Source organism: Aureobasidium melanogenum (genome assembly GCF_000721775.1).
Source record: "Aureobasidium melanogenum CBS 110374 unplaced genomic scaffold scaffold_35, whole genome shotgun sequence".
Classification (NCBI taxonomy): domain Eukaryota; kingdom Fungi; phylum Ascomycota; class Dothideomycetes; order Dothideales; family Saccotheciaceae; genus Aureobasidium; species Aureobasidium melanogenum.
In genome coordinates this window covers 135,779-160,120 of record NW_024470087.1, presented here as the reverse complement: position 1 = coordinate 160,120, position 24,342 = coordinate 135,779, and the positions used below count along the sequence as shown (strand labels likewise).

At 50.8% G+C, this 24,342-nt stretch overlaps 9 protein-coding genes across 9 annotated transcripts; 4 read left to right on the top strand and 5 right to left on the bottom strand.

Moving 5' to 3' along the window:
• Positions 1-225: 225 nt before the first annotated feature.
• M437DRAFT_59893 (TFIID-18kDa-domain-containing protein) lies at positions 226-1,218 on the top strand (the record flags this gene model as incomplete). The annotated part of the gene is made up of 1 exon (XM_041023660.1): positions 226-1,218. The coding sequence occupies one exon, from the start codon at positions 226-228 to the stop codon at positions 1,216-1,218; it is 993 nt and encodes a 330-aa protein (XP_040875258.1).
• Positions 1,219-2,275: 1,057 nt separating this feature from the next.
• On the top strand, positions 2,276-3,409 carry M437DRAFT_88841 (uncharacterized protein; the record flags this gene model as incomplete). The annotated part of the gene is made up of 3 exons (XM_041028916.1): positions 2,276-2,464; positions 2,523-2,625; positions 2,676-3,409. The coding sequence occupies 3 exons, from the start codon at positions 2,276-2,278 to the stop codon at positions 3,407-3,409; spliced, it is 1,026 nt and encodes a 341-aa protein (XP_040875257.1).
• Positions 3,410-3,769: 360 nt separating this feature from the next.
• On the bottom strand, positions 3,770-4,561 carry M437DRAFT_88840 (uncharacterized protein; the record flags this gene model as incomplete). Its single annotated transcript, XM_041028915.1, has 1 exon — positions 3,770-4,561. The coding sequence occupies one exon, from the start codon at positions 4,559-4,561 to the stop codon at positions 3,770-3,772; it is 792 nt and encodes a 263-aa protein (XP_040875256.1).
• Positions 4,562-5,514: 953 nt separating this feature from the next.
• Positions 5,515-7,709, bottom strand: M437DRAFT_88839 (spindle assembly checkpoint component MAD1; the record flags this gene model as incomplete). The annotated part of the gene is made up of 2 exons (XM_041028914.1): positions 5,515-7,538; positions 7,592-7,709. 2 exons carry the CDS (start codon positions 7,707-7,709, stop codon positions 5,515-5,517), a joined length of 2,142 nt encoding a protein of 713 aa, XP_040875255.1.
• Positions 7,710-8,497: 788 nt separating this feature from the next.
• M437DRAFT_59858 (uncharacterized protein) lies at positions 8,498-9,235 on the bottom strand (the record flags this gene model as incomplete). Its single annotated transcript, XM_041023652.1, has 2 exons — positions 8,498-9,112; positions 9,164-9,235. The coding sequence occupies 2 exons, from the start codon at positions 9,233-9,235 to the stop codon at positions 8,498-8,500; spliced, it is 687 nt and encodes a 228-aa protein (XP_040875254.1).
• Positions 9,236-11,900: 2,665 nt separating this feature from the next.
• Positions 11,901-17,906, top strand: M437DRAFT_88837 (uncharacterized protein; the record flags this gene model as incomplete). The annotated part of the gene is made up of 1 exon (XM_041028913.1): positions 11,901-17,906. The coding sequence occupies one exon, from the start codon at positions 11,901-11,903 to the stop codon at positions 17,904-17,906; it is 6,006 nt and encodes a 2,001-aa protein (XP_040875253.1).
• A 762-nt stretch (positions 17,907-18,668) lies between these two features.
• On the bottom strand, positions 18,669-20,667 carry M437DRAFT_59950 (uncharacterized protein; the record flags this gene model as incomplete). Its single annotated transcript, XM_041023666.1, has 4 exons — positions 18,669-19,577; positions 19,632-20,338; positions 20,394-20,451; positions 20,509-20,667. The coding sequence occupies 4 exons, from the start codon at positions 20,665-20,667 to the stop codon at positions 18,669-18,671; spliced, it is 1,833 nt and encodes a 610-aa protein (XP_040875252.1).
• Positions 20,668-21,940: 1,273 nt separating this feature from the next.
• On the top strand, positions 21,941-23,209 carry M437DRAFT_59976 (putative 20S-pre-rRNA D-site endonuclease nob1; the record flags this gene model as incomplete). The annotated part of the gene is made up of 1 exon (XM_041023670.1): positions 21,941-23,209. The coding sequence occupies one exon, from the start codon at positions 21,941-21,943 to the stop codon at positions 23,207-23,209; it is 1,269 nt and encodes a 422-aa protein (XP_040875251.1).
• Positions 23,210-23,642: 433 nt separating this feature from the next.
• Positions 23,643-24,163, bottom strand: M437DRAFT_79215 (ribosome biogenesis protein Nop10; the record flags this gene model as incomplete). Its single annotated transcript, XM_041027132.1, has 3 exons — positions 23,643-23,668; positions 23,725-23,774; positions 24,039-24,163. 3 exons carry the CDS (start codon positions 24,161-24,163, stop codon positions 23,643-23,645), a joined length of 201 nt encoding a protein of 66 aa, XP_040875250.1.
• Positions 24,164-24,342: the final 179 nt, after the last annotated feature.

The window sequence follows — 24,342 nt, the reverse complement described above, 5'->3', positions numbered from 1 at the left end:
CGATCTGTCCATCATCCATCATCCATCGTCCATCATCCACCGCCAACCAAGTGACCTTTGTCTTTATCCACCAACAACACTCATCTTCACCATGCGACATTGACGCTTTATTATACTTAATTTTTTATCCTGTCCGATCCAACATCGTACCCGCTCTGCAGCCATATATCCAATCTCTCGACGCGACACCCTGATCAGCCTCAAACCCGCCCCCCCACTCTCACCATGGCCGACAAAGACAAGGCCGCCAAATACCGCACAGAGATCCAGCAGATGATGTTTGTCTCTGGAGAGACGGCCGAAGCTGCCCCTGAAACAACCACCCTCATCGAAGCCATTGTCCAGCAGCAAGTCGTCGAAATGCTCACCCGCGCAACCGCCCTGGCTGCCCGTCGCGGTGTCCGCAGCATCAACACCGACGACCTCATCTTTCTCATCCGTCACGACCGCGCAAAAGTCTCCAGACTACGCACCTTCCTCAGTTGGAAAGACGTCCGCAAATCTGCAAAGGACTCAGACGACAAGGGCGGCGGTGGTGCCGGAGGAGGTGACGACTTTGCTGATATTGATGTCGGCCCCGCCAACGATCCTACCTTGGCTACTGCTGGCCCCTCGGTCGGTACTAGGAATTCAAAGACCAAAAAGGCAAAAGTAGGTCTCCCATGGGACGTCTCAAGTTTCTACCAAGAGCAAGTTCCCGAGCGAGAGGATGAGGAAGACGAAGACGAAGAAGAAATGACAACTGCCACAATGACTCGTCTCAAAAACGCAGACGACCGCACAAAGAACATGACTCCCGAAGAATACCTACACTGGAGTGAATGCCGTCAAGCCTCTTTTACTTTTCGCAAAGGCAAACGCTTCCGCGAATGGGCCGGTTTCGGTGTCGTGACTGACAGCAAGCCAAACGATGATATCGTTGACATTCTCGGCTTCTTGACATTTGAAATTGTCCAGACTCTGACTGAAGAAGCTCTGCGCGTCAAGAATGCCGAGGATATACAGCGACGCGAGAGCGGCGGCGATGAGGACCAACAACGACGAAAAAGGATCCGCAGAGAACCCGGCTTGTTCGATCCACCCGAAGAGGCAAGAACTCCTGTCAATACCAAGCACATCACCGAGGCTTTTCGCAGACTACAGAGACCTGATGCAAAGAGTCGCTACATGAGCCATATCTCTGCTGGTATCAGGAGAACGCCATTGAAGCTGATTTGAACATCTTCTGCAGCTACACTTTATCATCCTTTTGCCAACCTATGACGGATCTTCACCTAATGCAATTAGCTCTTTGCATGTTTGACAGAGGCGCGCCTCTCATCGCATGGTTATTACCAAGCCTACAAGCTGTCATGTGCTGTGTATCCAGTCCCCAGCGATGTCTGGCGATGGACGCGAAGCCGAGGCTTTTACGATATTTTCAATTCTCGAGTGAACAGTCTAGCATACAAACGCCTCGTCACGCAATTGCAAAAGATGAACCCGATCAGAAATGCTTCCCATGCTCTTTGTATCATGGTTCGTCAGGGACATAGATCTGAGAATTGGAGGATTGGAGCGAGAATCGGCTGCCATGCTCTAATCAGGTTCGGCCAGACTACACTTCCGCCACTGAATCCTTCCACATTTCCCCAACGTTCGGTACATGCGATCTGTACATCGATAAGCCATGTGGCATGTCTAAGATCATGGTCGAGAGACATTGACCGTTTGCTGTAGCATGTGCCTCGCTCCTCACCCGAGCAAAATGAGTAGGCATTATGCTAATTCGACCTGCGACACCACCGCCAGAAAACTACAGAGTTGTCGCGATATGGTTGGAAACCGCTAACTAGTGGTTAGCCACGCACCGGAGTGGCCGCCGTCTTGACTCGCGCAATTTCCTACAGCCCGTCGACCTCGAACATCGGAAACATAGACATCGGCCTCCTTTAGGGCCAAATCGCAGAACCAGCAGCTGCTCAGCTTGTCCGTCACACTCTAAAGATTTCTACGGTGCTAGAATGGGCGATTTGTTTATTCGAAGACGTAGGGCATGCAAAGCCGGACCGCTGAATAGCGTTTTGACGAATCCGTCATCGACGTTAGTTCAACGGCACGGCTTCACTCATGGCGGACCGCGAATTGATTGTGTACTTGGCCAGCAGGATTGGTCTCGATTGCGCTCCCTTTTTGTTTATCTATGAGCAGATCCGCAATCATTGCACTGCTTTTGTGGGCTTGACATGGCCATGCCTTATCGACCCTGCTTTGTTCTTTTGACAACCCTGAAGTCATGCCTCCAGATGATAGTGTGACAAGGGATGAGTTGCCTGGAGGTGCTTTCCTCAAGCGTATGATATTCAGAGTCACCATAATGTTCATGGCGTTGACCTCCTTCTGCTTGTTCCTCAGATCATGGGCAAAATTACGGATTGGGAAACGGAAACTTGTTGTCGATGACTATTCCATGTTGACAGCCTGGGTACGTGAAATAGTCAATGCGGCTTCAGGATGGTCTTATGGCTAACTCAACACCCAAGTTCTTTTACATGTTGCTGAGCTGTCTAGCGCTGAATGCTGCGTTGCTTGAACATCACAATCCAGTCCTGACGTTGGTTGTGGCCGATAAGTTCTTGCTAGTAAGTCCCAGCATACAGCCGCTCTTAGACCACGTCCACTGATTCTAGATACAGTTATTGACGCTCGGCGAGGTGATGTTCATGCTCTCAACCATATTTCTCAAGATATCCCTCATGCTGTCTGGTTCAACCCTGCTTATCTCAATCAGTCTGCTCACATTAGCTTTTACGACCATTCGGCTCCCGAGATTGTGCTGGCCCTTACGGAGCTTGGTTTTGGAATCTCGGCGGCTAGTCTGGCTTGCTTGCAGCCACTGTTCCGACATTTTGTGCACAAAATGCGCAACTGGATTCAGACGTGGTTCTCAGAAGACTTGGATAACACTACTGGTGCAATGAGGTCGCATATGGGTGTTTTACCACATTATGAGCTGCAGGGCAGGAAAGTAGTGGGAGACGTTTCGAAGCAACCTCGAGCCGAAGCATGCGAGGCACCGTCTCCGGAGTTGCCACGGCAGGCGACAGTTCTGAGACATGGTATTACGGACGCGAGTGATGGCCCTAGCAGTACAAGGGTCATGTTTCTGAGCGGTCACAAATCTTCGCGAAGTGTCTTGCCCGTAATCAGCGTCGCTGAAGTAGGCGGTCAGCAAGAGCAGCACAGATCTGTTCGACAACAGCGCAAAACGAGCTTGGCCATTGGTGTCTTACCAACTCTGCCGACTATCGCGACAGAAATTGGCACCGATGAAGAAGAATTTGGTCCTCATCAGGTGGTGGCGGACACGCCCATCCAGGCGGCAGTTAACATTGATGATGATGATCGGATTTCACAGCTGGTTTCATAGGTTAACTTGTTGCATTGATGGTACTGCATAAGCATTGGGAGGTGTCTCTTTTAGTTTCTTAGGATGCATTATACGGCGCCTTCTGTCTTTCTACTCACGATACACACGATCTCATCCATCTCAGAGAAACGATCATTCATACGAAATTGTGACGAGAATTGGTCATGAAAAATCGGGTATATGAGTTCAACTGACTGACAGCGGTGATCATATGTAGAAAGATGTCTTTAGGTTGCTAATCTTTACAACAGCGGATATTGTGCGTCGTTGTTGCCTTCTCGAATGCCGGACATGTCAACAAGATGTCAAGAGAAACACGGTATGGAGGTAAACCTCCACCGCTGGTTTCTAATGAGAATTTCACCATTCAAGATGATCTTCCTCGAATTCATCGTCCTGTTCCTCGCCTTCGTCATCAGATCTATACCTATCCTCTCCGTCTATATCGAATCCGCCTTCATCATCTTCATTGTCGTAAGCTACCCTGTCCTCACCACTGTCAGAATCTGCTTCCAGATCATCCGTGTCCTCCTCGTCATCGACCATTTCGAGTCTTGGTTTCTTCAACAGCCTGTGGAGCAATGGATCGCCGGTCGGGGCACGTTTTCTACTTCCACGGAGTTGTGCCTCGGCCTCTTCTTCCTCATCCGAACACGCAGGTTCTTCCTCAATCTCTTCATCCTCATGTGTATGCGCTGTGTCATCGGATGTATCTCTCGGCAGAAGAAGAATCCCACGAGCCTCGTGCAATGTGATGATGAAGTTATCCACCAAACGCTGGATATCAGACATCACGATATACGAGGATGCACTGCCATCCAGGAGAGCCTGATCGATGGTCGAAACACAGAATGCGTAGTCCTCCTTGATCTTCTCCAATTTCTCCTTGGTCAGGTTGTTTTGATCGACAAGCTGCATCTCTTTCTGGATAGTATCCTTCCGTCCATTGAGTACGGCTTTAGCTATACTCGGATCCTCCGCTTCGGCCTTCTCGGCCAAAAGCTCAGTGGAACCTCCTTTGCATTTGCCTTTACAGAGTTCCCAGTCTTTGGAGCATTTGAAGCAGAAGACTTGTGTACAAGGTTTGGTGCAGACAATGCGGTCGCATCCCTCTTTCATGCGTCCAGCAACACTACTGCAACGAGGACACATGGCGTCACCTTCGTGTCTGAGAGCATTCAGGACCGCCTTCAGGTCTTCCTTCGACGATCTATCGCATTGGCCTTCGTGAGCTGGCTTCTCGCATTCGATACAGATGCTTTTGTGACAGGTTGGGCAATACAACACTCGTTCCTCTATATGGTCTGAATGAGTGAACCGGCAGCAATGAGGACATTTTATCTGACTCCATTGCTCCTGTTTCTCGAACCATTTGGTGTACACATGAGGAGGCATGTGTTTTCTAGCTTTCGAAAGTATGGCCTTGAGAGAGATCCAAGTGGGTTTATCGTGTCCGCAAAAGTTCTGTGGCCAGTCGGACTTCTGAGGTGCAGAAGTTATGCCGTTGGTTATGCACTCGTAACACCAGTTGCATTGTTTGCAGTCCCAGGTCAATATGGAGTGAGTGGGCAAGCTAGAGAGACATATGTCGCAGTCTTTCGTCTCCTCGGCGTCCATGGTAAGTAGTGATCTAGCGTTTGTAAATGTGGGTTGTCGTTTCCTAGTCGTTTGCTCCAAGGTGATCAAAAGTATGAAGTATGCGGACTGAAACAAGTGTGTGCAAGAGAATTCTTGACGTTAAAGTATGGTCACTATATTGCTCGTGCCGCGTCTTTCAGTGAATCTATCCTCAATTGCCGCGCCCCATTACGTTGAAGAATATCAGTATTCCACAGGCTCTCGGACACAAAGAACTGGCAACTTGAAGAATGTCCAAAGCGTTTCCGGCCTGGAGATGTGAACTGACAAAGACTGTGGCTTGCATCGAGAATTGAGGCTCTTTCAACAAAGAAACTATACATCTGCTTTGAGCGATTCGACGCCACTCTTGACACGGCTTGTCTCGACAGTAACATCTGGTAAATAGAAGACGGGAAAAGTGGATTCGGAGAAATGGAGTGCAAAAATGGTTATGATAGTGATGTAATTCGGATGACATTCAGATCTTATATCTCCGCAGCTCTGGTCGTCTTGTCGTAAAACTCCAACGTACAAGCGGCCAGGAAACATGGAATCTCCTTCCTTCCATCGACCCAGAACTCAATGAGTGGACGTATCTCATTAGCAAATACACTTTCCGTGCCACCAGACACCTTCATAGTGCCTTTCTCGCCGTCGAAAAGGATGGAGTTTTCCTCTTCTTCGCCGTCTTTGTTGATGGACGTCGGGTACAAGATAGAGGTGACCTTGAAGCGACCATTCGGTTGGAAGACCACTTTCCAACCTAGTGTTGCTGCGACGGCCTCTGCAAACTCGAGGAATTTGGCAGACCAGATTGATTTCAGACGCTGTTGTTTCTTGTCGCGTTGAGCAATTGTAGCTTCAAGTTCGCTCATCTGAAGGCGGGCGTGGTCGAGCGTGCTGATAGGGACGACCTTTGTCGCACCATTTGGTCGTCCTTCGAGTTGTTCCAGCAATGCCGCATTTTCTTCTTTCAGTGTGCGGATGGTTGCCATTTTGATGCCTTCAGCTTGGGCGGTCGGATTGTCACGTAGCTCGAGCACTCTCGTCCGTGAAGACTCACGCAGAGCATTCAATTGGCTCGTCTTGGCTTTCAACTCCGTCTCGGTGGTCGCGTAGCGGGTTTGCAGTGCTGTCAGATCATCTTGGAGCGTGCGGGCCTTACGGCGCAGCTCGCCTAACCTTTCGTCTGACTCTTCTGGATGTGGACGCTTCAGAGTTTGCGTCGGCGCAGCGACAGGAGCGCTGCTTTCGAGTTGCTTCATCTCTGCCGACAGTGTCTCTACTTCGGAGCGGTACTGATCAATGAGTGTCTCGAGCTCTTGGATACGCTTTTTCTCCTCTTGGTTCGACGTTTCTGGTGAAAACTCGTGCTCCTCAGCTTCAAATGCCTTCATCTGAGCTCGAAGATACTCGACCTCCTTGATTGCCAGATTCTTTTGGCGTTCGAGGCGTGCACGAGCTTTTGCATCGGCAGGAACTGAGTTTGATGATGAAGTGCCGGCTTCCTTCAACTTCTCGATTTCGGCGCGGAGTTGAATCTTCTCGTCTTCGAGTGTCTTGATGTTATCATCACGCACAGTCAGTTCAGGCTGTAAGGCGCCCAGCTTTTCCATCAAAGTGATCCTCTCCAAGCGCTCGTTTACGAAAGCCTTGGCCATGTCCTCTGGCGAGTCAAATACCATCTCTTCCCTTCCAGCAGCCTCGCTCTCTAAGTAACTCGTCCAGCTACGCTTCTCGTCCTCGAGGATCTGCTTCTGCAATTGTGCCTCGGCCAGTTCCTTGCGCAAATCTTCCATGGCACGGACTTTCTGTTCCAGAGCACGCTTCTCTTCCTGGACGATTTCGACACTCTTGTGAGCTTTGCGCAATTGCTTGAGCTCGGAAGTTTGGTCGCGGTTGGCAGATTCCAGTCTCTTGATGTGTGCAACTTGCTCAGAAAGCTCGCGCTTGATGATTGCCAGAGTGTCCGAGTCGCCCGTCTGAGCCTTGAGTCGAAGAATCTCATTTTCAAGGTTGCCATTCTCTGATTCGCGTTGCGACAAACGCTGTTGTGTTGACTGCAGAGTCGAGACCTTTGACTCCAGATCTCTTTGGGCTTCTTCAAACGAAGCCTGCAAGGCTGCGTGTCTTGCTTCGAGGTCGTTCAAACCATGTTGGTGTTCTCGTTCTGATGATGAGAGGCGCGACTCGGCATCTTCAAGGTCCTCTCTGAGGCTCTGGTTGTCGTCCTGTAGGGTCCGGATCTTGCGTTCCAGCTGGATCTTGTCATTGGTGTGTCGATTCTCGATATCGCTCAATTCGCGAGTGAGTTGATCGAGCTTTTTGGAGCTTTGTTGTGCGGCCGTCTCTGCAGCCTGGGCTCTCTTGAAGTCACGCTCTGCGCGCTGCTCAGCATCGCGGATCTCGCTGGCTTGCTGGAGAGCGGTGAGCTCCTTTTCCTGTTTTAGCGAGTCGAGTTCGTATTGCAGAGTGTTCAGCTGGGCGCGTAACGATTCATTGGCAATGTCTGTGTTGGCTGTTCAGTTTCATAGCTGCGTCTCGATGGCTCGCAACACTGACCTGAGCGCGCAACTGTCGCTGTGGACTGGCGGAAAGTCTCGCGCAGGGGTTGTCGTGGTGGTGACCGCTCTTCTCCCGTAAAGAAGTCGAAACTCGGTTGGATTGCGTTTCTCGCCATCACGGCATGGTTGGTCAATGATTATTTCACGACTGACGAGCCATTCATGTCAATCTCCAACAATCAACAAAGCCGCTCTGCTCGGCCCGGCTCACATGCCAATCCTTGACAGATTCCGTTTGCGCTTTACTTGATTTTCATGCCAAACTCCACCACTCTACCCGCCTCTTCTCTTGCTATTACTGCTTTCAGGCAAAACCTTGCTTCCATGCCTCTTAATGGCATTTTGCAATTCACAAAGTAGCAGATGGTAATGACATCATAGGTGGGTGACCCTGTCTCAATTCTTATTGGCAGTATCACCCTGCCGCCAGTTTACAACATACTCTCTGCTGCCAACATCACCTACTTTCATGATACTGGATACCTCGTTACCTCGAAATCGGTCCTCATGATCGACTCAGCAAGACGCCTGCTGACATTCATTTCGGATGCTGCTGGTTCATGTACTGCCAGATTCAAGCAAAGATGACTACTGAACATGAGGTAGACAAGGGTTGCACGAAAAGGTTCACTGGTTATTCACGGGGTTGTATGCAATGAAATCATGTAATCGATTAAGCATTCAGGATCTAAGTCTGAAGCTTCTATGGACGATACAGTACATACACAAGGGTGGAGCAATTACGAAAAGGAATGTAAGACGGCGGACCATGGCTTTTCTCTCGGATCAGCATCAACCAGTAGATGTCTCGTTGTCGTTCTGAACGGTCCAAGGGTATTCGTGGTGAGATTCGGGAAGGCTGAAGAAAGGGTATCGAATCAGAGCTTGTATCATGTGGATGTGATCAATATTCTGACTTTTCCTGGGCCTTTTCGGCATATGTCTCGGCCTTGTCGTTGGCGTCGTTGGCCTTCTTCTTGGCCTGCTCTCCGTATGATGCGGCTTTGTTGTACAGACTACTGAACAGTGAGTCGCCTCTCTGCTTGGCTTCCTCACTTTTGGGACCGAGCCAATCAGCAACAAGGTTGACACTATCAGCGGCGATCTTGAGTTGAGTCGAGATGATGGCCAGGAGGCTAGTGCTCAAGCCATTGCCACGGTTGTTGCGAGCTGCTGTCTTGTTGTACTGGTCCTCCCAGGTATTAATGAGGTATGTGCGGCCCTCACCAGCGACTCTGAAGGGGAGGAAAGCATAGTTAACCATCGTGTCCTTGATGGTGACCGTGTCCTCTCTGACGATGGGGAAGCGGGTGTCGACCTGTTCCAGTCCCTTGTCGGCCAGACTGTCGGCTTTGGCCACATATGGTGCGGCGTATGAGTAAGGAGTTCTCAGGTACGGCATGACGGGCTTTCCAAGCTTGGTGTACGCAGCGTCGGCGATGTCGAGAGACTTGGCTCCATAGGGATTGTTCATGAAGGTCTCGACGCCATCGTTGACGACAGGGTAAGACTTTAAGTGCTAAATTTGGTCAGTGAAAGCATCACAGCCAAGTTCTAGTATCGAACACACCGAGAAGAATTGGGAGTGAGGCTTGTCACCGTTAGTGACGGGGCTGGACATGTCGCTTTCTGCGTGAGGCATTGGGTTATTGCTGATGATGGATGGTCAGCTGGAGGGTTGCTTGCAGTTGAGAGAATGTCAATTCGGTCGGAAGGAAGGATGTACAGTGTGCAATGGCGCACTCGTTGGGTTAGTGACAACCAGCGAAAGTGAAAGACTTACTCTGAGGATGTTATCTTGTAGAACTGTCGATGGTCAATGGCTGATTTCTGGCGAGCTGGCAGAAGACGACAAAAGGTCAAGAGGGATTAAAGACCGAATGAACAGCCAAAGTGAGATGGGTAGGAGGAGCAGGCATTTTGGTGGTGTTATCTCGAGCTAATAGCTCAGCTGCAGTGCTCCTGCCTTTCACAAGCAACGATGTCATGTCACTTTCCCCATTTTCCCTGCATTTCAACCACTTCACTTTCACATGTCATTTCTTCACATGTGAATTCAACGACAACTCCCCACACCACCACTCAACCGCCATCGTCACAACATCCTCGCCCTCCGACCAACCGATTCGATCCTGTACGGCGCAGCCTGTCGTGGCATGTTTGACAGCTATTCCCCACCGCCTCGTACATGTCAGGCACTGCACTCCATATGCGCGCTTTTTCCTTCTGCAGCCTGCATCCCCGTTTGCGGTTCTGTGTCCATTCCTTCACGATAGCAGTAACACAAAGCTTCCGAACGCGCGATCTGATTCGTCTTCGATTCCTTTCCTGACGCCGGATCAAGTCGCGTATCTGGCTTCGGCATCGTTGTTGATTTCCTTGCCAACTCTTAGCAAGCATGTGAAGGTCAAATGCTGCCAGCTCCGCAAGTTCCCACCACTATTGCATCTAGGCACTATCGCCGCCCTACCGACTGTGACATGATATTGACACTTTATCAGTTCCTCTGCCGCTTACGGGGATGTTGGGATGCCAGACCCGTGAGGCGTCTACATGTAACACGGTCGGGTCTATACATATCTTGCTGTGCCACTCTCGTTCGTCTTTCCAGATATCCAAGCCGCGCCGAATGATTAAGAGAACTGCACCCGTCCGTGGACTGGCAACACAGCGCTACTTCCAAGGCGACCGAGATGAATTGCTGTACCCTTTCATCATGCCCATGTATATTATGACAAAACATACTGTTGCCGGCTAGTTGAGAGACCAATTAGTATATGCTCTCGTACCATATGAACACGAGCCCTATGCCATACATGCTGCATGTGGGATTGCAGGTTCGGTGCCGCATCACTGTCCTAACCATAGGGATGTTCAGATCCTTCAAATAACGTGGGCACCAATGTGTCTGCGCATTCAAGGATCGCAACGAATTGAAGGTTATCCCAGGTTCCAATCAAGTAGTCACTAAGCCACGGAGCGAATTACGCATATCCATGGCTCCATACCCTGTACACAATTGAGATTTGCTGTCGAAGGCTGACTTGCTTGTTCTAAGCAAGCCGCACTACACCAGTCACAAGCCAGGTTATTGTGCCCTAAAACCTGCGAGACGTGGCATGTTCATTGTAGCATAATGACAGCAGCAAACAACACTGTCGGAGCGACTCTGGTCTCATCCATCTGCTATCGATACATTGCACTTGACATGTTTTACGATGCTCTGGGCACGAACTTAGATCCGGTTTCCAAAGAGAGCAAAGGAGTTCTATAGTGGAAGATTTCCGATTTGAAATAGACTCCAGCGGGCTTTTTGGAAGGCGCGTTTGTTCTGGCTTGGCAATGGGCCTGGCCAGGAGTTCCTCTGGCTGTGAACAATTCCGCTCTCCTTCTCTACCTTGCTTGTCCGCATATTACTTAGCTATCATGCTGTTGTTCAGCTATTGCGCCATTCTGGCGTGGTTGTCTTGAATCGACTGTATCCTGGTCTAGACTGCATCCGTCTGAATCAGCAACTCTTTTGGTAGTGGGCCAAAATGATCCTTCTAGGGCTACAGATATCAGCTGGGGCTGCAAGTTAAGACCATGGATCATGTCGCTGCCATGGCGTATCACTGCACTGTTACGGCAGAGTCTCCAGGATTTCCTTGATCTTCCTCTTAACGATGCGTAGTTCCGAGAGCACCGAGACATGTCGACGACGTACCTAACCAAAAATCTTACGCTAGACGAAGCTGCCAGCGAGTTTCACCGCGAATTGAAGCAGGCACGACAAGACTCAGAATGGTCACCAGCAGCTTTCTACCTGGTAGACCTATTGGCGCCTGCCGCACCAAGCATTTGACGTTATCAAGGTCACATCATGTCCCTAACAACTCTGGCACCTGACCCGATCACTGTATGATTCATTGAGCATATACACATGCTTGTTTCTCAGCACGAAATACAGACACGGACTGATGTGTCCGGCGTTCACGTATTGATTAAATCAACTTTCATTCTTATATCTGAATGCATTGCCTTTGGACGTTGCTCAGGACTTGGCCATGGATCATGAAGTGTCTTACATCGCAGTGGGAGAATCCTGAAATGAGTGGCTAGACACAACCATGTGCCCATGCAATTATTCTTTGTTAGCATTTCACGTGTCCTTCGAGGGTGGAACGTCATTGCCGAACGGCATCCCCGCAAAGAGCTTCGAATTCTTAGTTCTCCGAGTGCGACTGTTCACGAAGCTTTCGTCGCGATGCTGGACCATCAATCGTGCTATTTTTCCTGATCGAGCAATGTTGTGAGTTGCGAACAGTATGGAAATAGTGCATATATCATCTTTGTCACCTTCATCGGCATTGCCTACCGACTGTGGGTTCAAGGCATCGGTGACACTACTATGGCCCTTCTCCTCAACGACCGGGCAATGCGCTCTTCTCTTGGCCGATCCCGACGCGCGACAGCGATATCAAAAAGGCCAAGTACGCGTGCGATTCACTGGACCAAGTGCACGCCAGATCGCTGCATCGGGCATTGGTATTGGGGATAGCGTGCAAGTCGCGCTTGAAGGCGTGCAATGGTTGACCGAAGCAGATACAGCTTTGGTCAAAACGCCCGGTAGAAGTGTCGATGGCGAGCTTGTATTCAAGAACCGCCTGCATATGATCATCACAAGAGGCCAGACCGAACCGAGGACAATCGATGTGGACGAGTCCACCGAGCACACGTCACCGAAGCCTAGTATGCTACCACCGAGCACGCCCGTTGCCCGTTCCAAGCCTCGCACTTCTTTCGATGCCTATGGAGTCGCCGTATATTCTTCACCAGCTTTTATGAAGCGTCTCCGACTCTCTGAAGGAGGCACGCCATATTCGCACGTAGCCGTATCAGAAGACGATGACCAGGACACTGTAGCATCGCGAAAGAGACGGAGAGTGTCTTACAAGAACGTTTCTGAGTGGAAGTTTGACGCCCGAGAACCTTCTCCTGAGAAAGATCAGATCGATGTCTTGGATGATGCTGATGCAGACGAGGATTTGGTTGCCGGAGCAGCAGTACCAGAGAAAACCACTGTAGAAAATGGTAATGTGACCATGCACGGGAAAGAGCTGGGCATGCAGGACGCAGTTGAGTCGACCGAAGACGCGAATCACCAAGCCGAGCGGCATGCTTTTGAGAGCAGGAGCATTCATGGCAGCTCAACAGATTCAGCTCAAGAGACTGTTTCACAAGACCATTCCATAGAGATTGCTGAGGATGGACCACTCCAGAACAAGACCGAAGCCGGAGCTTTTCTGAATTCTGCAGCAGAATCTTCTAACGCGAAAGAGTCAGAAGAGAGTGTGGTTGAAGCAGTGGTTCAACAGCCTGCAGAAACTACGAGAACAGAACATACCAGTCTGGGCGAGACATCACAAGCTTTGGAAAGCTCAGTGATCTCTCAGTTCCAGATTTCGACATCTCAAGATATGCCATCTACGGCTTTGCCGCGATTGACTATACTGCCTACCGAGAGTGAACTTCTAGAACAGATGGCGCGTGCCCGCACCGTTGACAGACCTACGACCCCAATTTTGCAACCACTACTCACTGAGGCTCTGCCTTTACCATCGCCTTGCCCGACTAGTGCTCAGAAGATATCTTCACCAATCATTCCGAACATAGCAGGAAATCCACAAATCCCTGAAAATGAAACAGTCTTGGAAGACGCAGCAGAGACCGCTGTTCACGCGAGAAGTGTTGATGATATGGCTCAGGAAATGGCACCAGCTTCCGAGCTTCAGTCAAAGATCTCGCAGCAAGGATCAGATCAGCAAGTAGAAGAAACGTCCCAAACGCCTCGCGTTGTTGCAGATATCTATGATGGCTACGCTGAAGAAAACCCTGTCGTACTGTCTTCTAGTAGTGAGGATGATGATGATGATGATGATGATGATGATGATGATGAGGAGAAGAAGGAGGAGGGCGAAGGCGCGCCTCCTGGTCGATCATTAGTGGCTGCTTCTTCACCAGTCGTTGCAGATGACCAAGTTGTATGGCGCTCGAGAGGTGACAGGTTCGATGACGAGAGCTCTGTCGAAGACGAGTCTGATGAAGATATGGAATCATCCAGTGAAGATTCTGAATCGGACGATGCGTCGTCTGCATACAACTCCGACCAAATTGTAGCTCTGCAAGAACAGAGTGATGACGAAGGCGCCGTCGAAGAACCTGATTGGGACTACCTGGAACGTAAACTTGAGCAAGAAGAGGCTGCTCTTCAGCAGTCGAGGGAAGATCTTACTGCTAGAGACGACGGCCGCGTTGAAGCAGCCGATGATCTTGAGGAAGGAGATGAAGCAGACGATGCTGTGATGCACGACGACAACTCTGGGCTTGACGAGGAGATGTTGGCAAGAAGTGATGACGACAGCGCTGACGATGAATCTGACGGTACAGGATACTTCGACCCGGTCATTCTGCCTGACACCGAAGAAGAGTCTGGAGAAGAGTCAGAGATCGATGCGATGGACGAATCTTATCAACCTTCGATGCCCGAAAATGCCATGTATAGCCGTCCATTTGATCTAGATGGAGCTCGTACATTCACAGAGACGAGAACGGCATTGCCTTCCCAAGCAGCATCTGAGGCTGGTTCTGCAGTAGGAGATGAGACCATCGCCTGGCGCGACAGGGATGCTGCGGTCGAGGCACTTGATCAACAAATGCAACAGCGTCAACTTCAAAGAACCGAACAAGCTGTCCAAGCGCCTTCAACTCAACATGTTCCGCCACCAGTCTCATCCAGACTCGATGTCGTCGAGTTGTTAGACGATTCTGACTCAGATGAGGAAGACGTTGATAACTTAGTCCCAGTCCCTCAAGCGACCATCGATTTCTTGCCTTCGATCGGTCTTGTCAACCATTTGCTCAACAACAATAACCAGAAGGATGCTCACCTCGAGATCAGTGGATCGGTTACTGCCCAGATTCGCTCAGAAATCAAGAAGATCTCAGACCAAGTCGACAGCCAGAGCAGTCTTCCGACCAAGTTCAATGCCTTGAGGGCCATCTGCAAGATTGGAGTCAACGTGACAGTTGCTGCCGAGAGTGGTAACATGTTTGCAGAGAGCGTCAAATATCGCCTCAAGGAGGATGAAGTACTCGTCAACGTTTGTTGGAGAATCTACGACCAGCTTTCGAACATGGACAGATATCATACAGGCCAGCCATCCGATGTGCTTGTTGCTCTTGAGGAGCTGGAAGAGAAGCGAGATTACTGCTTCCAGGGCTTTGCCGATTTTCTGAAGCATTTTAAACAGAACTATCATCATTTGCCTGTTGAGATGGAACAGCAACTTCATCAACAGTCCACACCTATTCTACCCAGAGTGGAAACTCAAGATGCACAAGAAGTTGAGTCACGCCCAGCAACTGTGAAGAACAAAGACAGTGAGCAGAGTTCCGTGCCTCAGGTTTTCGAGACCCAGCAAGATCCAATCTCAAATGATTCTACGGATAACGTGGAGCAGCACCTCAGCTCTGCCGTGAAAGAATATACTGAACAAGAGACCGAGGCACCTGAACAATCACAAATGGAGCCGAAAGTACACACAGCATCGGGGCAGGCAGATGCAGACACTACGCTTTCCTCAAGAAGCCCAGCGCAAGCGACTTCTGTGCCTGCAGATGCTGTCAGCTTTTCTCGAGTTTCATCGATGGAAACGGATTTGGAGCCTCAAAATGAGACTGACGCAAACGAATCCGAGATGATGGAGGTCGAGGCAGAATCTCTCGAACCTAACGACGAGCATGAGATTGATCCCGCCCTGCTTGAAGGAGAACAAGAAATTGATCCTGCTTTGCTCGAACAGGCAGACTCTGCCAATTCTTCACAACTCGAAGGTTACGAGATCGATCCTGCATTGCTTCAAGAAGAACATGAGATCGATCCTGCACTGCTCGTAGAGAGACATGATGACTTCCAGTCGAACAGTCATCCTAGCCCACTGCACATTGATGATGCAATGTCTGAAACATCCGAATCCGCGACCTTCTCGGGCGCCAAGGAAGAGGAGCGCGAGCAGCGAGACGTTGAAGAAGAGTATACGACTGCAGTGACCAAGCTCATGGAAGATGAACCTTCGGCTCCTCAGGACGATGGTGCAGCCATCGCTCAGGCGCACGAAGTCCCTCTCAAACTTGAGGTTCAACAGAGTGTCGAGATGGACCCTGACAATGTTGAAAAAATGGAGGTGGATACCGCGCCTTTGCAAGCATCGCTGGAGACCACCGCCCAGATTCAAAACTCACCTCAATTCAAAGAGGAGTTGCGTCCATTATCAAGTTCGAGCTTCAAGACTTTGAGCCCAACTCCAGAAACCGTCCAAGTTCAGCCACAAGAGCCTGATGCTCAGCCCACAGCTCAGAAAATATCGGACATGGCTACTCATATGCTCGACCAACCTATTGAGGAGCTTGATCTCTCTCAGGTCGAACCATCCTGGACATCTCGATTCTCACAGTTCTCACAATCGCGCTCGTCACGCGCACACACCAGGAGTGAGACAATTCCTGATAGTGCCGACGAAGAGGCGACCGATCTGGAAGCAGAGAACAACGATACACTTGATGAACTTACCAGCGCAGAACCAGCGACAGAAGCTATTCCTCCACAGGGAACCCGAGGAGAAACCCTGATACAGCCATCACAAGAATTAGGCACTGCATTATCTCAACTCCAAGACCGAAGACATGTCGCTCCGGAAATGCAATCGCAGCTTGCCGCTAGAGAAGAGACAGCGTCTCCTGAAGACAAGGGTGCCTCTGACGAGATGAGATCACAGGCTGGTCTTGACGACGAATTGCTTGCAGATTATGTTCAAGTTGCACAAGAGCCCGAGGCAGGCTCAGCGTCTCCACCACGACCAGGACCTTCAACTCCACTGAGCACCAAGAAGTCAGCAAGACCTTTAACATTGTTCAGAGGTCGAAAGTCGATTAGTTCACGAGTGTCTGTTGGAGGCGACGAGCAGAGGACTGGAGATTCTGAGCAGCAGATCCAGGACAACCAACAGCAGGTTTTGCAAGATGAAGTGATGCCTGATTTATCTTCACGCGAAACGGAAGGATCTGCGATGATTGAAAAGGTAACAGAGGCCACGATTGAAGGTAAGAGTCAAAACCAGGGCGAGATGGGTGCTAGCCTGGCCCCAGCATCTTCTACCATCTCTGAGCCTCAACCCCAGAAAGCGCAAGAAGTTACCACAACCACAGACGCTACAGCGGCTACCAAACCAGAGGTTTCCACAGCAATCGAGCAAGCTCCTGAGGTAGAACAAGCCTCTAGTAATTTCCAAATCAAACCAACACTAAAGCCATTTGCGGAGGTTGAAGCGTCACTCTTTGGCACACCTGTCAAAGACAAGGCTGCTAAGCCACAGGAACCTCAATCAGCGCCATCCCAATCCTGGCGTGACGCGCTGAGTTCGAGAATGAGCGAAGTTCCTGTTATTGGATCTTGGTTCACTCCCCGGCGCACGACTGAAGTTCAAAAGGCAGCTACCGAACACAAAGCCACGACTTCAAGCACTTCGTTGGTGGAAGATACGCCAACAAAGGCTGCAGTCATACCACCAGGCAAACAGTTTTCTCGCGTACGAGAAAAGTCAATCTCGCCGCCACCGCTGCAACGTTACGCATCTCAAGGCACCTCGACATCTCGATCTTACTTCACTCCGCTGGCTGGCCTCAATCAGCATCTCAACCAACAATCCTCTCTCATTGATGTTGTTGCTGTGTGTACAACCGCCACCAGGACGCCCGAACGTGCCAAGTCAGGACCCAAAGATTACTACACAACGTTTAGAATTATTGACCAACCACTCCACGAGTACCACACTGCTTCGCAAGATGAAGGCACAAAGGACGTCAAAGTTGAGGTTTTCCGTCCTTTCAAACAGAGTCTGCCCAGAGCATCGCCAGGAGACGTTGTCTTGCTCCGAGGATTTGTAGTAAGGTCCCACAACCACAAGAACTATCTCTTGTCTACTGCTGCCAGCGGATGGTGTATTTGGCGATACAGTGCGCCCTCTTCTTCTGCCCTCGATTACGGAGGTCAAGAGGAAGAAGACGACAGAACCGTGTGGGCTAGGAAGGGAAAAAGTCAGGAAGTCGGCGAGGACGGCGTGAGAGAAGAGGTTACTGGCCCACCAGTGGAGATCGGAGAGGAGGAAAGGGAGAAAGTCGCAATGGTCAGGACATGGTGGGAAGGTCTGCGTAAGGAGAGCACCGACAAGGAAGAAGAAGAAGAAGAAGGCCACGACATTACCATGATTGATTAGACTATCCGCTATGTAATCTGCATAGACTCACCAGGTTCATTCTCGTCTTGCATATTCGAAGGCATTTGGCTCACAGGAGCCAGCTTCTCGCTCTGTAAGATTGTTCTTATGTTTTCCAAAAGTTTTCTGAGTTTTCATTTGTTTTGTCTTATTGTTTGACGTACAGCAGGAGCGAAGAATAACACCAAGAACAGCACATACGGAACATGAGAAGCAAAACACGCAGTGGAAAAGATGTTTCAGAAATGTCAAGAAAATCAAAGAACAATGAAGAAACGACTAAAACATGCGAGAAAGAAGAACTCCTCTACTCGCCTTCTCCTCCCTCCTTTTCTTTGCCGAATATGCCATGATGATATGTTGCCCCCAACGCTCCTTCTTTTCCCCTCCTGAATGCTCTCTCTTTTATAGTGGTCTTGTTTACAAACAGAACCACCACCAGTCCCACAGACCTCCTTTTTGCCATGCTGCCTTGCCAAACCTCCCACGAACAACCGGACATCTTTGCCATCATACGGCATGAAGCAGCAACAATATAGAACACCCACAATTTGTATAAAAGAATCAAAACCTTCCCGACCACCCCCACCAGGCGCCGACGCTGACTGACATTGCAATTTTCTGACCAAAAAAAGCAAAACCCATATATATCCCTGCCCCTTCCGAATTGATTTGGTGTACACGGTCCGGTTTTTTCAATACAATGTGTGGTTATCTCCTGTGATGAGGCCTCCTTTCGCCATCCAGAAAGTCTTCATCAATCTATGCAGGAGACTTGGAAGGGTTGGTACCGTTGCGGCGAGCATCGTCCGAGACGCTAAGACCGCTGAGACCACTGCTCAGGAAGGTGAATGGGTCAGGGGTGGCCTGTTCGCCAGCGTACATACCACCACCGTTGGAGAAGGAGGAGTTGTTCTGGCCTGCGGAGAAAGCAGCCTCAGCACGGCTGTCAAATCCACCAGAGGGCATGCCAGCGTTGTGGCCGTAAGCAGAGCTCATGGCGGGGTAAGGGGAGGTACCAGCACCAAGTCCGGAAGGAAGAGCGTAGGTTGACTGCGGACCACCGTAAGTCTGGCCAGGGAAGTTTCCGGCAGAGTTGAATCCACCTTGCTGAGGAGCATAGGGGGCAGGTCCAGGAGTGCCGGCCATAGAGGGAGGGGCCATTCCATAGCCTTGGGATCCATCGACCTGCTGGAAGTTGGAATCCGCGACCAGAGCGGCGCTTGCACGCGAAGCACCACAGCGAAGACAGCTGACGTTCTTAGCAAAGTTGTGGTAGTTGCAACCCTCGGCACCGCATCTCCAGTCACCTGCACGGAAAGGAACGTGAGTGGAACCGCCGCCACGCATGCCACCGCCACCCATGTGGTGGTGACCCATGTGGTGTCCAGGAGGACCCATCATGCCAGGGTGGCCGTAGCCGTAGCCGTACATCGGGTCAGGGGCTGCAGCCATGGCAGGGAAAGAGCAGCGGAAGCAAGCAGTGCGGCGCTGAAAGTTAGAGAAGCCGCAAGATGGGCAGGTCCAGTCACCGGGACGAGGGCGGTTCTTGCTAGGAGGGAAGGCGGTGAGGATATCAGCGGCACGGTCAAGTACGCGCGAGGAAGAAGGCGAGACCTCGATGGCCTTTTCGTTGAGTGCACGGCCGTTCATGCAGAGAGATTCGGCAGCCTACAAAAGACGTCAGTATTGGTGTGGAGTATGAGATTGGAGTGTTCAGTATACCTCTTCGTGGGAGGAGAAGATGGCGAAGCCAGTACCAGTGGGCTTATGCTGGTCGGGGGTGCGGAGGGTCCAGAAAGCGATGGGTCTACCACCGAATTGAGTGAACCAACTCTCGAGCTCGGACTGGGTGGTGTCATGAGGAAGTCCACTCATGTGAAGGACCTTGCTACGCTCAGACAAGAAAGCACGCACGTCTGCGCGGGCATCCATGGGGCGGGTCAGGACATCGGGGTGCTCGTGGGGAGGTTGAGACTTGCGGATCAGACCGCGAAGGACTCTTGCAAGGGTGACGGCCTCCTCCATGGCACGACGAGGCGAGGCGGGAGCCAGAGCTTGCAGGTGGAAAGGCAAGTTGTGCTTGATGGGAGCCGAGGATTGGACGGGCTCAACCTCAAGGGCAGCACAGATGTTGGTCAAGGCACTGGAGCCGAAGGGTAGCGACTCGGGGTGATGAGCTTGCCATCTTTGGTACTCGGTGCGAAGGTCGAAGGTGCGCGAGTGCTGCAGGTAGGGGGGAAGGACGACGGCCTTATCGCGAGCCTCACGGGGCAGCTGGACACGGAGGTCCCAAGAGTCAAGAGTGACAAAGGCAAACTCGTGGTTGTTCTTGACGAGGTGCTCCTGGGCGAATTGGTCGAAGCGGTTGATGGCATCGCGGAAGGAGCCTGCATTGCGGACGTGCTCCCAGGTAAGGGTTGTAAGGCTGGCTGCACAATATGTCAATGGATTGAAGACATGGTCGGAGGTGGAGGCTTGTCTTACTGCAGAGCGGGGTGATGGGAGTGTTGACAGGCTTGACAAGAACGCTCTCACGGTGAAGCTAGATTGAGATGGACGTTAGGCAGTGCTTGCAGATAAGACCGAGGTTCCTTCCTACCTCGTCGCAGTTCTTGGAGTCGAGCAGGATCCAGCCCAGCTCGATGACTTCTGCCGAGTCCTTGGTCACATAGACACCATGCTCGTCGCAGGTGGTAGCTACGTGGATGACGACGTAGCGATCGAGGCCACCGCCGGGAGTGGTGGGTGCAGAAGCCATTCTGCTGCAAAAAAGAAGATTTGGGTGTTGTTGATGTCGGAAGCAGGACGCTCTGGCACAAAAGACAGAACGTGGGTGAGGGCGGTAGCAGGCGGGAAGCTTCGACAGGTTCAAGGGAAGCTCGACAGAGTTTCAAGACCTGATGCTTCTCGCACTTCTGCCAGCGACCAAGTCTTCACCACTTGACAGCCAAAAGCCCCGCTAGCGAGCGACAAAGCACGTACCTACTACCGCGAGAGCACCTGCTTGGCCCGTCCATATTGTACATCTGCCGGTCCACCCGCAGAAACCACTATCTACCTTAACTACTGCTAACCACGCCGTTTTTCTCGTAGCTGCGCTGTACAAATTGCTCTTGTGCTGCCAACTGCTGCCTCTCTTGTTTCTTGTTTTGCTGTGTTTCCGCCTGTCTTTCAGTCTTTGTTCTCTGAGACACCACACCGCCCATGTGTCTTGGCCGCTCGTGGGCCGTCCTCTAAGCCATGGATATTAAAAAATTGATTGGCTTTCTGCACTTGGACCGCAATTCCTGGTAAACGTCCGGCTCATCCCGAGAGCAATGCATCGCATGTCAAACACGCTGCCTAACTACCTTTGTCTCTTTGGGCTCTATGCAGCCGCTCCGACTGTGACACGACGTGCCTACACCTCGCGTGCGCATGTATGGTTCAGATGTCACAATTATGCTCCATGCTCTTTCCTGCAGGCATGTGCCAACTCTTGATCCTCTGCTCTGTGCTATAGCTTAATCTTAGCTAAATATACACGCGCCTCCGGTACCCGCGATACAACCCTGTTTGAGGCACATTGCTTTGTGTCTCCTGGAACCGAGCTGAAGGTTGCTTTGACTTCCACATTCCTGAATCCGGCTTGAAGTCCTTATAAGTTGGTGCTTAACATGGGTTCAGCGTAGGACATGGGGTACAGTATAGTTGCGGCGGTCAGTAACACAAGGCTTCCGACCATGAGATTGAGCTGCAGTATTCTACGAGACTGTGGTCGACTTCATTTCCGGACGATATTCCCGGAATGGTCAACAATGTTGAGCGCGCATAAGCAGTTAATGAGAAAGATGGCTGACACGGGCGGCTTTGGCAGAGACTAGAATGGAAGCAAGCAAAGAGACAAAGGAAGGGTCTAAGGAGCAGACGTAGAATCTGCTGGTCTTGGCAGCCTGTCACATGCAGGGACTTTGGGCGTCAGCCAGGTCCGGGAAAAAGTCACCATCCAGGAAAAAAAAAAGTCGACAGGAATACCAAAATTGACCGCGACTATGGACTCGCAAAAGCCGGTACACACCATTGTCCTGGATACTGGTTCCATCATTCGCAACAACCCTACTGTATCGACCCTTCTCGCCCAATCCGAGCAAATTGTCACCGTCCCCGCCATCATCACCGAGATTAGAGATGCTGCCACCCGCACCCGTGTCGAGACGCAACTTATGCCCTTCTTGACCATTCGCTCACCAACTCCTGCGAGTATAAAGTTTGTCACCGACTTTGCCCGCAGGACTGGTGATTTGGATGTTCTTTCGAAGCCTGATATCCAGATTGTCGCCCTGGCCTACGAGTTGGAATGCGAACGCAATGGTGGCGACTGGAGATTGAGAAGAGCTCCTGGACAGAAGGGCATGAACGGCAAGCCTCCAGTCAAGGAGGAAGTCAAGTCTGAGGAGAAGGATGAGGCCAAGCAAGAGGAGGCTACAGAGATCAAGCAGGAGGAGACCACCGAAGCTGTGCCCGAACAAACAACTACCGATGCCTCTGTCCAGCAGATTTCTGAAGATCTAGCGCAGACAAAGATCGAGGCAGTAAAAAACACCGCTCCAAAAGAGCCTGTCCCTGCTCAGGACTCTCAAACCGTCGAGACCCCTCAAGAGGAAGCCGACGATTCGGGCGAAGACTCTGATGGTGGCTGGATTACACCCTCGAACCTCAAGAAGCACCAAGAAAAAGATTCGGCAGGCAGCACCGAGAGCATTCAAAACGTCCAAAGCGTCCTGCAAGTTGCAACCCTGACGACTGATTTCGCCATGCAAAACGTGCTTTTGCAAATAAACCTCAACCTGCTCTCACCCACCATGCAACGCGTCAAGCACCTCAAGACCTACATTCTGCGCTGCCACGCCTGCTTCTGCACGACAAAAGAAATGAGCAAGCAATTCTGCCCCAGATGCGGAAGCCCCACGCTTACCAGAGTGGCTTGCAGCACAACATCCAACGGAGAATTCAAATTGCACCTGAAAAAGAACATGCAATGGAACACCCGTGGCGATCGCTTCAGCATTCCCAAACCTGTGCATGGAAGCGCGAACGGAAGAGTCCAAGGTGGAGGTAAAGGACACTGGGGCAACGATCTGATTCTTGCAGAGGATCAGAAGGAATATACCAGACATAATGAGGCTGAGAAAAGAAGGAAGGAGAGAGACTTGATGGACGAGGATTATCTGCCTAGCATCTTGACTGGAGACCGCAACAGCAGAGCTGGTGGCAGGATGAAGGTTGGTGGTGGTCGCAATGTCAACTCAAGAAAGCGATAGAGTTGTGAGAGGATTGGTTGATGCCCGGTATGAATCTTTGTCTTACTTGCATGGCAAGGTGTTCAAGGCGCTCTACGGTGGTCGGAATTGAGGATTTCTCTCTAATGGTAGACATGATCATGGCAGATGGTATACAAAAGTTCTTTTCACAGACCTAGTCAGGGACACGCATATGAACTTCTGGCGGTTGAAGTGTTTGGTGATTTCAGGGTTTCGCTTTACGCAAAAAAACCATAATACTTCTCTCTCGACCATTTCATGTGGCCGAATCGAAGATGTCGCGAGCTCTCGCATGCTCCCCTCTACAACTTTTGTCCTTCTCAAAAGAGACGATCCGTCCGATACAAGCCTGCGCCGCAGAACGCCTTTCTCTTTCCCATAGTACGAAAAAAATGATCAAATGTCCATGATTGTCTTGGCAGCTAGGGTGCGTTTATTGACCAAGAACCTTGAGGTCCTCTATCGAATGTGTTAGTTGCAAGGGTTCGAAGAAAATGAGTATTGGGCTGACATACTCTGCTGAGTGATGAGGAGACCGTAGCGCTTCTTGAGGGTGACGCGGTGTCTGTTGGAAAGAAAGTCAGCGTCTTGCTGACTAGGTTTTGCGCGCCTATATCTCTCTCTGTCGCCGATTGCGTTGCTCTTGTGGGTCCATTTCCACTGTCATGTCCACCTCGTTGCTATTGCAGAGTGTCGTGTGCCTCCTAGCTCATCTTTTGTCTCAAAACTCTCCTCTTTTTGACCACTCTCTTCTCTGTTTTTGGCAGTTCTTTGGTTCCGTCTCTTTCCCTGTTGCGCGAACGGATGGACTGATTGATCATGTCCTTACCTCGAGTACTTGTCATCGGGGGAGAAGCGAGCAGGGTGAGCAGACTTTGTGACCTCTGCGCCGTTGACCTTCTTCAGGGTGTAGACACGCTTGCCCTGGCTGTCGAGAGTGTACATAAGATGCATGTTGACGGTGTAGTGTTTGTGATGGTCGTGAGAAAGAAGAAGGGCGTTGGTCGTGGGTAGTCGAGTTGACGGCGGCGTGAACTGAGAACTGAGGAAAAATTCGTGAAGATGCGCCGGGCGGATGTGCTGAAGCTTTTGCGGAGTTGATCGTCGTCTTGGCACAATGCGATGCCCGCCAG